At 39.2% G+C, this 17,105-nt stretch overlaps 2 protein-coding genes across 2 annotated transcripts in view; one reads left to right on the forward strand and one right to left on the reverse strand.

Annotated features, from left to right (window-relative positions):
- The window catches only part of iffo2b (intermediate filament family orphan 2b), a 29,486-nt gene extending 18,451 nt beyond the window's left edge, over positions 1-11,035 (reverse strand). The window contains exon 1 of the mRNA XM_083939231.1: positions 10,043-11,035. Within this exon, the coding sequence (XP_083795357.1) occupies positions 10,043-10,515 (473 nt within the window). The 5' untranslated portion in view covers positions 10,516-11,035. The remainder of the gene's footprint in view (positions 1-10,042) is intronic.
- Positions 11,036-13,958: 2,923 nt separating this feature from the next.
- mrto4 (MRT4 homolog, ribosome maturation factor) lies at positions 13,959-17,005 on the forward strand. Its single transcript, XM_083939517.1, has 8 exons — positions 13,959-14,028; positions 14,257-14,315; positions 14,877-14,980; positions 15,083-15,164; positions 15,257-15,324; positions 15,414-15,565; positions 16,452-16,528; positions 16,630-17,005. Exons 1-8 carry the CDS (start codon positions 14,001-14,003, stop codon positions 16,768-16,770), a joined length of 711 nt encoding a protein of 236 aa, XP_083795643.1. The 5' UTR covers positions 13,959-14,000; the 3' UTR covers positions 16,771-17,005.
- The last annotated feature ends 100 nt before the right edge of the window (positions 17,006-17,105 follow it).

Genomic DNA, 17,105 nt, shown 5'->3' on the forward strand with positions numbered 1-17,105 from the left:
AACTCAGTAAACACACTAAAAAGCAACAAGGAAAAAAATATATAGACACAGGAGCAACAATTCATCCATTGCTTATCAATGCATTCTGCAGTTACAAAGTCTTGTGACAGCAAACCAGTTTCCCCTGCAGTCTCCATCTTCACTGTAAACTGACCCCACCCCACATCCTACTAAGCACACTTCTGTGCTGTTAAGTACTGTAATTTTCCCACTGATTTCATTCCCTGTAGTCCACAATATAGCGGCATGATAATGACGACCCCAAATATCTCATCAATTACCGAATTTTTCGCTCCGGAGTATAAATCTCATCTGCCGAAAATGCATAATAAAGTAGGAAAAAAACATAAATAAGTAGCACTAGAGTATAAGTCGCATTTTTTGGGGATATTTATTTGATAAAATCCAACACCAAGAATAGACATTTCATCTTGAAAGGCAATTTAAAATAAAAAATAGAATAGAGAACAACAGGCTGAATAAGTGTACGTTATATGACGCATAAACAACGAACTGAGAACGTGCCTGGTATATTAACGTAACATATTACGGTAAGAGCCATTCAAATAACTATAACATATAGAACATACTATACGTTTACCAAACAATCTGTCACTTTTAATCACTAAATCCAATGAACTCTTCTTCCTCGGTGTCACTTCTGAACAACTCCGCCAACTCATAGGTACGGAAGTAGCAGGTAGCATCTTTTGATTGGTTGACGTGTGTGTGTATGACAATTGCTGATATACGCCTAGTCTCTTACGTGGCAAATTAAATAATAGCCCGGGCTATTATTTTATATTTTACGGTAATGTGTTAATAATTTCACACATAAGTCGCTCCAGAGTATAAGTCGCACCCCCGGCCAAACTATGAAACAAACTGCGACTTATAATCCGATAAAATACGGTACTTGAATTGCTTCAGGGACAAGTCTCGAAGTCAATGGGTTTTGATTTATAAGATGCCTGAGATAATGTCTCTAAAAAACTTATTTCAGCTGCTTGTATCTGGAATCTCACTCTTTAGGTCACTACCCAAAGCTCATGACCATAGGTGAGGGTTGGGAGGTAGATGGACTGGTAAATCAAGAGCTAAGCTCCCTCTAAATCACAACTGTCCGATACAGCGCCTGCATCACTGATGATGTCGCACTAAACTGCCTGTCCATCTCAAGCTCCATTTTACCTCCACTCGTGAACAAGAACTCCTTCGCTTGGAGTAGTATCTCACTCCCAACCCAAAAGGTACAATCCACAGGAAACTAAGTAAATATTAACCTTTTGTGTCTGTCACAGAGTTTTTTTTATGTAGTTGCAATAATCCAAAACCCAAAGAAAAAATCCTATTGGCTTTTTGTCAAGGGAATCTGGGTGATGCAAACCTCCAGGTTGGCCTACAAGAATAAGTCATCCCTGCAACACTACTGAATGGAATAAACTTCCAGTATCTCTGAAACTGTAGGTGATAAATGTCTTCAGGTGAAGCAGTATTTTGTATATTTTATCAATGTCAAACAAATCTATCTGTAATAGCTCTGAGCCCCTGGCTGTTGACTTAATATACTCAAGTACTCACTACAGAGAGCCGTCTCAACAATCCTACAATGGAGGGGCTTTAAGTTGGATGTTCTGGTTGTGAGATTCCTTGTAAGTGCATAAGAATAAGAAAGACAAACAACGGTCTGCATGCCCGGGCCATGTTCGGGTGGAGCTGCACTGGGAGTGACGTTAAAGAAGAAAAGAAGATGAAGATGTTCCCTTTTAGAACAAATCCTCACTGGTCAGGGTGTGTTCAGTCAAGTTATGTGAGACATAATAGAGCTATGAGACATCACCACTACCTCTGGGTACACACACCTGCAGGGTTAACCCCGGGAGGGACTAAAAAACTTCAACTGCTCCATTCAGTTTCTTGACCACAATTTTAAACGGAAGTCCGCTGCCCACATTGCCGTGACACAGAACTGGATTAAAATCAACAAAATATCTATTTGATCACATGAAGGCAACTGAAAGTAGCAGCCTGGGGGCCACATTCAGCTTCATGACATGTTTAGAGTGAATTGTTTTGGGTCTTTCCCATTTTTGTGTTTTGGTAAACAGACTGCATTTACAAAGTGTCTTTATTAGAGGTGCTTTACAGTTTCGCTCTCATTCACCCATCCATACACACTCGCAACACTGAGTACGGCGAGCTACCATGCAAGCCACTGACCTTCAGAGTTCACTGTCTTGCTCAAGGACGAAGCGATCGAACCCAGCGATTAATGGATCGGACCCACTGTACCGCCTCTAGTCAATTAATCAACTAATCTAATGTTCCAGCCACTCAAATTATTATATTTGATGGTCTTCAGCCTCCTATGATTGTGATATCTTGATCTTGATTAATATTTGGCTTTGGACTACTTTGGGAAATTGTGATTTATAAAAAATATTAATAAAAAATTCTGTTTCACAGTTTGCAAGCGCATTGATTAAAAATGTAATGTTTAATTTAACAATTAAATGCTGAGTTTAATGTTTGGGAGAGGGGATAACAAGTTGGTCCACTTCCAATTAATTAAAAAAAACAAAGATTATTTCTTATATTTCCCAATGCTTGAATGACAGAGAAAATCATAACTTTGAAGGATGTAGTGGTGGGAAAAGGCTATTAGCACACAATGAACCAAGAAGGCTCTAAACCGAGAAGAAAAAGCATTTTTAAAATCAACAGTATTGAAGACACAATCTGTAAATATTTATCCGTATCAATAACATCACAAATATTAGTAATATAAAGAAACCTCTCAGTATTAAAAAACATAAATAATTTGTAAGCCTGAGTATCAAAGTCAAGACCTGTCAATCATTTTGGTTCAGAAAAACTAAGTTAGAATCCCATGTTGGCACGCCGACTTTGTTTACATATAGATCACGGATTGTGTCTTTAACATGACAAAATTATTTTGCCTCTGTAAGAGCTATAATGAAAACACTGCCACTTCATCTCTCACTACATAAAGATTTCCAAGGAGCTCTGAGGAGAGACACATCTGGTCTACCTTGAGGTAAAACACGCAAGAACACAGAGATTTAAGAGCCTGTCAGGACTCTTGCACACCATTCTCCAATCTGGCACATGTACAACATTATATCCTGCCTAGTGATGTGTGTGTGTTTGTTTTTAAGATGCCTGGCAAAACAGCATTTCCTCTGGCATAACAGGCTTTTGAAATACAGTGCTTATTAATTCAGAATGCTGTGTCAGCACAAGCAGACATTTGGACCTTTGGAAAAGGTGCAACAGCTATTCAAACCAAGCAGGTCGGAACAGAAAAACCCTTGTAAAATTATAATGTGTAAATAAGGATTAGGTCTGATGATTATGGAGTAAGAAGTTAGATTTATTTGACCTATTAAACTTTACGTCTCTTGCTTTGCCTCAAGCCACAACTGCTGCAACAATCCAGCAACCACACCTACAGTACACTCTCCCTGCAGTCCGTGCTCCTAAAAGACAGGTGCATTCCTGCACTTTTCAATATGGCAACGCGCCACTGCTCTCAGCCGTATCGATACCCATGAATAATCAACCACATCTGCACAGCACAGCAGCTCCAGACGAACGAACAGGGAGAACAAAGGCATGACGAAGCAGAGGGGGAAACACAAATCCTGGTATCACCCAGATATTAGATAAAAAACACACTCCTTTCCTAGAAGAGCAGGGCGCTGTAGTTACTCTAAAAGAGGTAATTAATGCTTTCGTTAGAGACTACTTTCAGCTGTGGATTATTACACAGTACAGTAGTCCCTTTGACCTTTTTGGCTTGCGACCCTTTGTGGCCACACAACACCTACTGTACTTATGACCCCTATCACAATTGGCATAGGTCTATGAGATGAGAGCAGTTGTCACTGAAAATAAACTTGAGACCATTTTGTGATGGGATCACATCACCTGCGATGCCAAATCGGGCCTGGGTCGCAAAGTGGGAGGGCAATGGCCCATTCCCCACTTCCTACCCTCCTACTTCTGGCGCCTTCGCTTTAACCACACCCATCTTTGAGCTCAGCCTTCATATTGATTGCCGCTACACACCGTGAAGATTTGTGTACTAAAAACTGCCTCTATGTTGGTCCCCACTTCAGTAGGTGTCTCTAGGACCACATTTAGCCATGATGACACACACACACACACACACACACACACACACACAGACTCACAAGGTGAAAAAAACACCAGCGTCACTTTCACGGCTAGTAATAGTACAGTACAGTTAGTGGACGAAGACGTACTCCGTACTTTTACTTCAATAAAAGTAGTATTTATACCACCACTGTAGAAATACTCAGTTACAAAAGTCCTGGATTGAAAATGTTACTGAAGTAAAATCCCCAAAAAGTCCCCAAAGTAGCATTATGTAGAAAGGTCCATTTCAGAATAATATGTATTGTATTATAATGATTGATGCATTAATGTTTCTTATTGCTTAAATGTTGCAGCTAGTAAAGGTGGAGCTCACTTGAATTACTATATATACTGTATATATATATATATATATATATATATATATATATATATATATATATATTACTTTAATACTGCTGGGAAACATGAGAATTTCCCCAATGGAGACCAATAAAGCCTCATTGATATAATAATATCAATTTATTTGTTGATGACATTCTGTATGGTTAATCTGAGCCTGCAAAGCAACTAGGAACTAAAGCTGTCAGATAAATATAGTGGCATAAAAGTACAATATCTGTCTCTGAGATGTAGTGAAGTAAAAGTATAAAGTATCAGAAAACAGTAGAAGTAGTAGAAGTAAATGTATTTTTGAGTACAATACTTGAGTGACAACAATCAAGGTTGGCAATGATTATGATATATACTATATACTGAATAATTTGTCAAGCAAATTCAAAAGCATGTTGTTAGCTGATGCAGTGCACCAAATAAGAGAGAAACAATATAGGCTCTCATCTGGAGCTCAATGGTCTTAGTGAAGTGACTCTCTGTATCTCAGCAGCAGGGGGTCTTCCACTTAGAGAGGCCCCAGTTCAGTGCAGAGGCTGCGTGCCAACCAGAATATGGTGCAGGACTGGCTGGAGGTCGGAGCCTCTGTGCTAGGTGACAGCTTAGAGAAAATCCCTTTCCTGAATAGACAGCCTGGATTATACGCAGGGCAGGTCAGCAGCACCAGACAGAAAGAGACAGGCTGAAGAGCTCATCAGTGCAGCGCATTTCCTCTTTCGTGGGGGAAATATGATATTTGAAACACAATGCAGCTTTCAGCTTCGGAATGAAAGTCTACCTCGCCCTGTAATTAGTCTGTTCTTTAGTGCAAACAACCCTGACTCTTAATTTCAAAAGAGATGCTCAACTCTACCTTTCACTTCTCTTAATCACAGGAAGAAAGTTCAAAGCCTCATGAAAAGTGTCTTTGGTGAATTCTCAATGCATTGATCCACACACAGCTAAATTCAGCTGTACGTGAATTATTCATGCAGGAAGAACATGCCCCAGAGGCCCAGAGACTGTTCACTATACGTTCTGTATCGCACACATTGTCATCCAGCAGGACAGTTGTTTGGCCTCCATTCACTGTTGGAATAAACAACCAATTAGGAGAGGCCACAGCACTGTGGTTTAAGTCCCAACTGAGGCAGAGCTGGTAGCTGATGTGTCTCTTCACACTACAGTATGTCAAAAACACTGCATTGCACCTTACAAATTGTATACTAATGTAAATTATTCTCATCTCTTTTCTTTCTATGCAATCATCTCAACTGCTGCTTGCCAAATCACCAGTGAACAAACTGCATACTGTGCTCTGTGTTCTTTGGAATAAGCAAAAAACTACCCTTATCTTTATTTAAGTAGTTCTTTGCAAACCTTTTAGCATATTAGCACATATATATATATCTGCTGACATTGAGTCTGTGCAGTAGGCTGCATAATAGATACAGCTGTCTGCAACATACTATCTGTAGCAGCAGTATAACATGTAAATACTAAACAAATGTACACTTTGCCTTCTCGGACGCATTAAAGTAGCTGTCACAGTCAGTTAGGCACAGCTCCTATTCTTAGTTAACATACAGTTTGTTGCAGACCGTGAAGTATGTTTGTCATTGTCTGCCACAGTTTTCGCATGCTGCTGACAATTACCGTTAAGGACTCAGTAACCCCCGAGTGATACATTTCACAGTGATGCAAGACCGGAATAATAATAAGTGTGGATGAGGGCACAGGCTTTGACCTAACCTGTTTTCCCTGCTCGCTCGTTTGTCAGTGTGAGAAGTAAGTAACCCTACAGTCCAGACACTGTTGCACTAAATGGACGCTCATATAAGCTGTCTGATTTATGTGGTCGCTTGGACAACAGTTTGTGTATGTGCTGCTATGTGGACTGTGTGTGTGTGTGTGTGTGTGTTTGTGTGTGTGTGTGTGTGTGTGTGTGTGTGTGTGTGTGTGTGTGTGTGTGTGTGTGTGTGTGTGTGTGTGTGTGTGTGTGTGTGTGTGTGTGTGTGTGTGTGTGTGTGTGTGTGTGTGTGTGTGTGTGTGTGTGTGTGTGTGTGTGTGTGTGTGTTTTGCATTTGATAGCGAGAAATTTAATAAATGAGTTGTGCAATAAATCGGTTAAAGAGCTTTCCCAGATCCACAAATAAGTAGCTGTAAAAGAACAAGACTGTTCTCTACAAAAAGGATGTTTTTTGGAAAGCCGATTTGGAAATAAAATTAAGGTCAACAAAAGGTTTTTTTTTGGAGCAATGAACATTTCGACCCAGTAACTGCAGATGGTTGAGGGGAATATGTGATTGAAAATAAATAGCATGCTAGAACCTCCGTTCAACTATATTATGACTATAAACTGATCTGCATCTTTAAAGAGGTTACAAAAACCAATTTCATTTGAAACAATGAAGGAAAATTAAGCCACCTTATTTGGAAAAAAATGACCTAAATGCAATTTTGGTAATCTTGGTACACAGAATAGCTCCCGTATTGTTAAAAGCGATATTTTCACGTATATTTTTTTATTATAAAGCAGTTTGGGATGTGATATAAATACTGTGAAAGTATCAAAACACGCCGTCAGGACTTCTGAACCGTTTTTTGATGTCACAACTATACTATATATATAGGTAGAACGTCCTGCTACAGTCATTCACTGACTGCAAAGACAGCGCAGGCAATCAGAGCAGACTGGGCTTTTTCAGAAGGGGGTTTTAAAGAGACAGGCGCTAAAACAGAACGTATATTCAGGTATATTCAGACAGACAGTAAGAGAAAAACAATGTGTTTTCTGAACATTCAAGCATGTAAACATGTTCCAGCAAGCCCATATTATACCTCATTATTGTCCTGGTATATATATTTTTTGTTATATTTCATGTATTTAAGCAACCTCTGAAATTCTTAAGTGACTATATTACAAAGTAACAAACGCATGACAAATCACACCATTTTGCCTCAGGCTCAGATAACATTCTCTCCCCATGAGAAAGAGGCGTACTGAAAAATGACAGAAAGTAAACAACCGTGTACCTCACAGTATGAATGTTAGTGACCAAATCAGAAATGGACCAGTGGGCCATCCATCTCTTTGTGTGTGTCCTAACTGGTTAAGCTTTAATAAATCACCGGGGCAGAGGGGGAGTGCGGGGGGGGGGGGGTGTTGGGGGGGCTCCATTGGGATTGAGAAGGCCTTACAAAGCAGTCTGTATCACACAGAGGGGGAGTGTAGCGGTGGCGATGGGTATAGGGGCTGTAGAGGGGTGGAGTGAAGGACGAAGGAATGGCCGAATACAAAGAGCACAGAACAGAAAAGGCATCACAGGATGGGGCTCGGAGATTGAATGCTGATACGTGACTGTAGTAAAGAGGATTTAGACTGGGAGACGGAGGGAAGACAACTGGGAGGTGAACTCATCAGTGACGCAATTATTGACCTGAGAGTAGAGAAGGAACGTGAGAGGCAGGGAAAGAGATTGATGTCCTTGATTATTGGGCAAAAAATGTGTCTTGTTCCTCACTTCTTTAGATGTAAAAAGTATATAAAGAACACGTTTGACACTTTGGGACTTGTGAGAGTCATTAAAAAAAATGTAAACCCAAATAGCATCTGTACTAATATAAAAATAATGAATAAAATGTACAGCCTATACCAGTATATCAACAACTCAACAGCCACTATTTTGCGGCACAACATAGGTTTCATGAGTGAATGTGCATTAGCTTCCTGTAATTTGCTGACTAAAACACTAATTATAAAGCCAATTAATGGCTATTTCAATGACTTCTAAAGTTAAGAGCTTCCATTTTTGCCAAAGAAGATCCAAAATTTTGGACTTCAGCTGCTGCATTTTTTAATTTGGCTGCCATCCCAGTCTCTGCCGTCCATCTTCTTAAGCACAAATGCACAAAAAAGGATATGCTGGTGTTACAGAGAATGACTGGACAGGATATCCAGTTTCCCAGAGGAGTGGGAGAGCACGCACATTCTGTGTCACTGAGTCAGTGCACTCACAGGGAAGTCAGTATTCGTCATAGCCGAGTTCACAGCAGACAGAGGCCTGTAAAAATGCCTCTCTGCTTAAATCATGGCAGCAAACAGAAGCAGGCGGTTGCTTGGCATGTCTCCCCTCAAGTAGCCAGCCAAGCAGGCCGGCGGTGACGTGGGTCAACCAGGGACGGTGCAGTGAGTCCGCAAGGAAACACAATTAATGTCTCTATGAACAATTGGTGGAGACTGAGCCATGAAAAGGAATTTCCTCAGAATGTGAGAAACAGGGTCAGTTCAATTCAACATCTTTGTGAAACGCTGAGCTCAGCTCTGACATCCTTCATGTTAAATACTACCACACGTGAAACTCTATCACTGTGAAGTCTGTCGTCTCTCCACTATACTGTCACATAAGTGTCTGGTGACACTGGTGAACCACACCCACGCTGGAAGAAAATAGTAACACCAATAAGGTATAAGGTAAAGGTCACACAAGGATGGGGAGATGAAAACAACTCAACCAACTCAGACATCATTTCTGAGTGCTGATTAATTCTGTAACCTCCTCAGTAATTAATAGTTTGCTCTCGATAACATCGTGGACTGTGAAAAATGTCCATTACGGTTCCCCTCAGCCCAAGGTGATGTCTTCAGATGTCTTGTTTTGTCCGACCGACAGAAAACCCACAGAAACTCATAGAAAAGCAGTGAAGCATCACTTCCAACAATAATTGATTATCAGAATAGTCTCTTCAGCTCTAACAATTAAAAACAATTGAACATGCTAAAACTGAGTCTATCTTTGAGGGCAGTATTGATTATGTGTCTTGATTTAATGTAGCGCTACATTAGAACAACTTATAAACCACATTTGCACTGAATGAGTCAATTTGAACTTCTGGAGTGTGGACTATGATGTAGCCTTAACGAGAAGTCACTTGAATTGTCCTGTAAAACTCCCACAGAGGCTTTAAGTGCATCTGTCATAGTTTGCATGCTGTAGGCTACTTATTTTCAGTTTCATAGTTATTTCTGTGTAGCGATAGTGTGTGGGGCAGTGATGATAGGATCCAAGGGCTGACACAACAGCAACATTCTTTCAGGGCCATTTAAAAAGTAGTAGGCTGGCATCGTGAGCTCAGCAGATTTGTCTGGTTCCCAGGCTAGGTAAAAAATGGTAGATAGTACATACTATTTTTAATATGAAGTTAGAAATATTCAGTCACAATTTTAGGGGCATTCTTCATTCTGGGACATTTTTGCCCTTTGCCCCCTTAATTTCTGTGAGGGCAGTGATGATGGGGGCCCAGAAAAGAAAAGGGGCCCTGCAGGAACGTTCTTTCAGGGCCTTTAATTCCTTGTCACTCCCCTGCAAATGACTGGTGAAATATATTAGGGTGTATCCATGCATAGCTTAAATATTGCCATAAATTACCAGTTTTGTGGAGGAAGTATCAACATGTACACTTGTTAAACATCTGTCTTTAAAAAACAATACTTTCCTCTAGCCCTTATAAATAAATGGACTTGACTCACTTTCTTCTGTACTCGTCCCTCTCCCTCTTGACTTTGGCCAACACGTTATACAGAGCCCTCAGTTCTGGTGTAATGGTGTCTATTTGGACCCCAACTCCGTCGGGATGCGACCACGTCACTCCGGGCCCGCGCAGGGTCTCTAAGCGCTCCCCTTGCTTCCGGACGTGGGTGAAACTCCAGATGGTGCCCGGCAAGCGCGAATCGGGTCCGTCCGTCTGCACGCCAACTTCTCGGGCGTAAAGGTGGCGGTACTGCGTTTTAAGGAGAGCCTGCTGCAGCTGGCTCTCCAACAGTTTGTTTCTCCTCTCCAGTTCATGGACTTTGGCAAGGAAGCAGCGGAACCGCAGGTTGAGGGTCTTCAGCACATGGATGTTGGAGCCCAGGTCATTTCGCAGGGCGCTGGTCACCGCGCCCGACCCGGGGACGTTGCAGACCGACCCGGGCAGAGTGTCGGAGAAAAACAGCGAGTTCATGTTGGTAAACAATAACAACAACAACCGGTAATCCAATATGGCTCAGTCTGGCTTGTATGCAGCAACAATAATAAAGTGTGTTATTAATTATTATTATCTCTGCATATTTCTTTACAAGCCCACTCCCCCACGACGAGTTTCTCCTTACAATGATGATGCTGAGAGTGACTTGGCTGGAGACGGGGTGACCATTACTGTCCCTGCTGGATTCTTACCCCGACATGCTGATATGGAGCCCTGCAGCAGGCAAATAACAAACCCAGAAAGTCCTTTAAGAGGCACCGAGGGCATTATCTTCTGTGGGAGCGAGAGATTTGACGCAGACCAGCAGAGCTTCCTGTCACCCTCGTTTTGCTTTGCTTTTGTCAGGAGCTGCTGATGCTGCGCGGGTTCATATAGCCAGCCGACGGCAGAAGATGGTCCACCTTCTTTCTTTTGTCATCCCCCAGTTCACTGTGGCTCTATCCAGCCTCCATGTGGTGCGGTGGGCTGGCAGGATGCAGGACCGCAGAGCCCGGCCTCTCCGTGGTGTGCGCGGATCATGTTGCAAAGTGCTAAACTCGGCACTATCGCCCACATCGGCCCCTCCCACCTCCCTCCCCTTTTTCTCTCTCTCGAGGACTGGCAGCAAGGACAGGCATCACGTCCCGGCTGGATGCCCAAACAAAAGCTTAATTAATAGGATGAAGTAAACTGTAACAACAAGGCATTGTCAATTCATTTTGTTTTTCTATTAATTTCTTAAACAGTTTACAGCTGAGTTTCTGAAAATAAAAAGTTTTCACTGACAAACTTCCACAATAACAATTCAAAATGTATGCATGGCTAGGGACTCCTTTTTATATCTTATATATATATATATATATATGTATTGTAAGGTATGCCTTTTATTCATATGTGTGTAGGCCTATGGTTCACTGTGTGTTGTTTTCACTTCAAAGAAACATTTTTCATTGCCTTGTAATGTACAATGTAGTTTTTTTTAGATGTATGTATATATCACACAGGCTATATTATAGGCTATAATTTATGAGTCATCTTATACATATGTACATATATACTTCATACTGTGTATCTACATGTTATATATATATATGCTACTAATATAAACATTATATACAGCCACTTTTCTCAGAAATATAAGGAATCTGCAGTATTGTAGGGATATACATAGTAATGTATTTTGTATTTGTTTTTTAATCTCAATTTATTGTATTGTTCTTTTATAATATTTACTATCATTGACTGAATTGTATTTAGTTTGCTTTCTAATTTTGATTCATGTAGTAGTTCATCTTTTGTAATCTTCTTCTGATGATCAAAGTGTTATAACATATCGAGTTTATATCTGCATCAGTTTTCGGAAGTGAATGCTACCTTATATCATGTACCTATAGAGCCAATAAGGTCATTTTAAAAGTTGATAATTGTGGATGAGTTGTAGCTATTGTTAAAGCTTTGTTACCAGAATCGGGGCAAATAACTAAAATAAGTAACTGTATTGGTACCTTTCTGGAAGTGATATAATACCCACCATGCCATGTCTTGAGACTATTGATGCCAAACTTTCGCAAATGTAAGTGAGTCTGCAACAACTTTCTACCAATTGAAAATGTGTGGTAGCATCAACACATTGAAAGACACTGAAAGGGACTTACAGACACCAGGGGCCACACTTCCACATGGGTTCACCAGAGGTTATAATTTTGTCAGTGATATCTGTGCTGCTCACTGTACTTGTTGCTCTGGCTCAGGGCCCCCAAGCGGGTTAATCCGTCCATAATCCCCGTCACTGAAGACAGAGGATCCCTGTCGTCATGTGAGACTTGGATGTAAAATTAATTTGTGATGGCTAAGCAAGGTTATGAAAACTGTTGCTTTTAATGAAAATATTGTTCACTGACATAGTTACCATAATACCGGTACGCAATTTAATCACGTGGTCCCATATTAATCTGCATATTTTAGGTAATGTTCGCTTATGTTGGCATTACCTTTATGTATTGAACACATACAGGAGATCCTACCTTTTAATTTCCTTTTATTGTAGGACTTTTTATTTATTTACTTTGATTTTGTGTTTTATTTTTACTTCTTCTTTCTCCTTAAATTGACTTATGCCATCATAATGTAAGATTGTAACGTTCATTAAAACGAAAAATTATATATATATATATATACTATATATTTGTAGTATGATGCCAAACTGTTCTAAAAACAGTTTATGTCACATTATAATGTAAATGTAGCTATATAATAGTGCTATCCCTAAATGCCTGATTAATCTTATTCAAAACCAGCAGAAGTATGCAGTAAGAATTTATAAGAGATTGCTTGCAGAAAGAGTTTCACCCTGTGAGACGAAAAATAAATGAAACCTCCCAAACTGAAAGTGAGTTAGCCTCACTTAGAACTAAATATCTGAAAATTCACAAAAACACCCAAAACAAAACAGGTGCATTTTTTAAAACAATGAATAATGTGTATCAATGTAAAGATTTTCTATACTACAGATTTATCATTTACTAAGATTTATGTGCGTTTTGTAAAAAGGAAATTAAAACCACAACAAATATATTTAGTAATTATTTACACAGTTTCTGGGTGGCGGTGAAAAACTGGTTCACAATTTCTGGACCGAGTTTTACAACTGATGAAATTACTCCTGACACCACCAGGGGAAATTCAGAAGAAAATTACATGGTGAATGGTGATTATATTGGGGAATTTTCGAATCATATAAAGAGATATTTAAAAACATCCCCTCACCCTTTAGTATTTAAGAGAGAATTTAACACATATACGAAATCCCTTGATAAAATGACAAGGACGAAAGCAACAGTTTAAAAAAATATTATACTCAAATATAGGTTATCTAACGCGTACTAAGCCCTTTTCTGAAGAAGAAAAAAGCGGGTTATACAAGTATCTGTGCTATTTTAATGCAAGGTTAGAGAGAAACCATTGGGATATAAATGGGTCATTTATCTTTAGTTTGTTTGTTTTTTATTTGTTTGTTTGGTTTGCTGCTTAACCTTTTATGTAAATCTTACGTCTGTCTTACGTGTCTATATCATATCCACATGCAAGCATGTAATAAGAATGGATTCACTTGTTTAACTGTACTTCATGCAATGTACTGCATTTTGAATTAGTGAATAATAAAAAATGTTTGTGAGAATCTGCAAATAAAGTTGTGAAAAAATGAACATGTCTTTGCCTTTGCCCGACTTATGTGGAAATAATTAGAAAATGAAGCTACAATGACTCTTAACTCAAGGTATGTGTATACATTCAGTTAGGAACAGCCGTACATTTCTGCATACTAGCAACACCGATGAGTTATAAATATTTAAATGAAAAGTTATTATTTTATTTTTGTAGTCAGGCACCACAAGGCCAGCTTCAGCACAACAGAAACATTTGGGGTCCTTTCCCTTCACCTCACATGTGCGTCTGCTGCTCTGCCGTCGTGAGAGGAAACCATGCCGAAGTCAAAGAGGGACAAGAAAAGTATGTGAATAGCCGTTCAAATTGTATAACGTACCAACAAACCAAGGGGTTAAGTGTCTTAACTGCGGGCTTTACACTTTACATTAATGTAACGTGAGTGAGGTAACACGCGGACGTTAGCTTCTCCTTCTGTGTGAAATGGCAGTTAACACAATCACGAGGTGCTGTAACCGTTTATACCAGTTAATAAATAGTTATCTGACTGCTTATAACTTATCTTCCCCTCAGTTTCGTTAACGAAAACAGCCAAGAAAGGACTGGAGTCAAAACAGAAATTAATCGAGGAGGTGAGTGTGTGGTATCTCAGCTAACTACAGCGGTGGAAAGAAACAAAATACATTACAGAATACATTAGTCCTTCAACTACTTCAGGTGTCTGTACTTTACCTGAATAATCCCATCTGAATCTACTATGTACTGAAATATTGGACTTTTTACTCCACTACAGTTAGTTATTTCACAGATTCAGATTATCAATAAAACATAGTATCAACAAACAAAATAGGAAATGTTGTTATATATTACGCTACAAAGCAGTGTGATTAAAAGTAGCCCCACCTTTTATTAACTGCAACATTAGATATTTACATTAATGTATCAATAATAATAATTTGATATGTTTGAAACAGGCCATTCTCAGTTAGTACTTTACTGTTTGTACTTTAAGTACATTTTGATGCTGATACTTTTGTACTTTTACTTAACTAACATTGGATGCAGGACTTTTACTTGTAACAGAGTACTCTACAGTGTAGTATTATTAGTATTTTTCCTTAAGTAAAAATTCTGACTACTTTTTACACCATTGGCTAACATGTTTCACACTTTATTGTATTGTATTTTTTTAGTTACGGAAATGCGTGGACACCTACAGAAGCTTGTTCATATTCTCTGTGGCTAATATGAGGAATAACAAACTGAAAGACATCAGGACAGCATGGAAACACAGCAGGTAATAATCAGTCAGATGATTTGATAGCTTTTTGATTAGCTTTATTTCAAATAAATTAAGAGTATCTTGGGTAAAGAGTCTTGACTTTCGTCTCTTTCACAGATTCTTCTTTGGCAAAAACAAAGTCATGGTGATTGCCTTGGGTAAAGGACAAACTGATGAATACAAAGATAATTTGCACAAGGTATGTTAGATCTTAGGTGTGGATTTAAGCCAGAAAATATAATAATTTATTGAAAAGACTTGTGTTTTTAATTGCCTTATGATCATGTGCAGGTCACCAAGTATCTACGAGGAGAAGTAGGAGTACTATTCACAAATAAAACAAAGGATGAGGTGCAAGAGTAAGTAAGGGTTCACTTAATGTATTACAGTTTAAGTTATTGTCCTAATATTGTTCATTAGTTGACAAAATGGTGTTTTCCATTCACAGGTATTTTGATCATTTCAAAGAGATGGATTATGCACGGGCAGGCAACCGTGCACAAATGGACACAACTCTGGACGAAGGACCTCTTGAACAGTTTCCTCACTCAATGGAGCCTCAGTTAAGGCAATTGGGACTTCCCACTGCTCTCAAGAAAGGTACAATTACAGTATAGGGCTGCTGGTATCTTTATAAATTTGTCTTTTGTCAACAAATCCCATTCAGAGACAATGAACTGAACAATGAAATATTCAATTCCTTCATAGTTTACAACTTCCCTAACCTGTATTCAGCACCCGGCTCCAAACCCAGTGGTCCTTACTGAAGACCTTAATCTTTAAAATAAGGTCTCAAGTGTAAAGCTTTTTTAAAAAAAAAAAAGGCTGTCGTTTTTTTTAACAGCGGAACGTGTGGGTTTTGGCAAACAGTACTCAAACAGAGGTAAATGGTGCATTTGTCTGGGACTATTTTCAGTTATATATTAACACACATTTGGTACAGGGTAGCAGGACGATGTATGTGGAACGGACTCAGAACAAACTACAGTGCCCACGTTCATCGTAATGAAGGAAAATGACTACTAGGGCAACAGTCAGCTCACCAATGCTGCAACTGATCATTTTCATTATCGATTGTTTTGTCAACAAAATGTCGTAAAGTGAAACATGCCCTGTGTAATTTTCCTGAGCTCAAGGGGATGTGTTTAAATGTTGTTGTTTTTATCCGGCCAACCATGAAACCAACAAAAGTTTGGCTAAAAACGTATTTTAAAACCGCAATTCAATTATCAATATAGTTGCTGATTCATTTTCTGTCAATCAATTAATTGACTAGTTGTTGCGGCTTTACTGATGTTTTTAATAGTTTAATCTATGGCACAGAGGAATATACTCATCAGGCTTGGGCTAGACAGGAAGTACTAAGCCCTATCTTTGAAACATGTTTGAGTGCAACAGATGACCCTCCCTTTCTCCTCTGAAAAATGCCCATCGTCACAGAAGGATATGTTGCACCAGTCACATTTTGTGTCATCTGTTATTTAAGGAGTGGTGACACTGCTGAAGGACCACGAAGTCTGTAAGGAGGGAGACGTGCTGACTCCAGACCAGGCTCGTATTCTGGTACGTTCTTGACTGTTTGACTACGGAAAACGTTGACCGTGACATACGCTGCAGTGGTGCATTTGACACACTGTTCAAACTGGCTTTTTTTCTCTCCATAGAAACTCTTTGGCATCGAGATGGCAGAATTCAAGGTGCAAATTAAATGTATGTGGAACTCAGAAACTGGCGAGTTTGAGAACGTCACTGGTGGGGAGGAGCCTATGCAAAATAATGAAGAGGAAGATGAAGATGCAGAATGAAAACTCTGCAAGGGAAGAAGCTTGTACATGTTTTTTTTTTAAAGCATCTTTGCTTCAGCTTTCAACCGAATTGTTGTTCAGTAAACTGGTGACTAGAGTCAAGACTTAATCTCTTGCATATACTGCAAGTATTTTGTCACTCAGACAAAACAAATACGGATATCCTTTCATGTGTTAAACCAACCCATTCAATGCCTTTTTATGTGTAAAAAAACAACAATTTTGTTGATTTGAGAACTGGTTTAATTTAATGTAACCATTAATTAAGGCAGACTCCAGAATGTTTTTGTTTTTGTCAGAAAAAAATATCAGTTTTTACATTTGTATATTAACAA

This window comes from Echiichthys vipera (assembly GCF_963691815.1).
Source record: "Echiichthys vipera genome assembly, chromosome: X".
Classification (NCBI taxonomy): domain Eukaryota; kingdom Metazoa; phylum Chordata; class Actinopteri; order Perciformes; family Trachinidae; genus Echiichthys; species Echiichthys vipera.

Bases quoted from the DNA above. Each gene is read 5' to 3' on its own strand.
- mrto4 (XM_083939517.1), top strand. From the start codon at position 14,001: ATGCCGAAGTCAAAGAGGGACAAGAAAA. The intron at 14,981-15,082 runs GTAATAATCAGT...TCTCTTTCACAG, and splicing joins ACAGCATGGAAACACAGCAG to ATTCTTCTTTGGCAAAAACA. The intron at 16,529-16,629 runs GTACGTTCTTGA...TTCTCTCCATAG, and splicing joins CAGACCAGGCTCGTATTCTG to AAACTCTTTGGCATCGAGAT.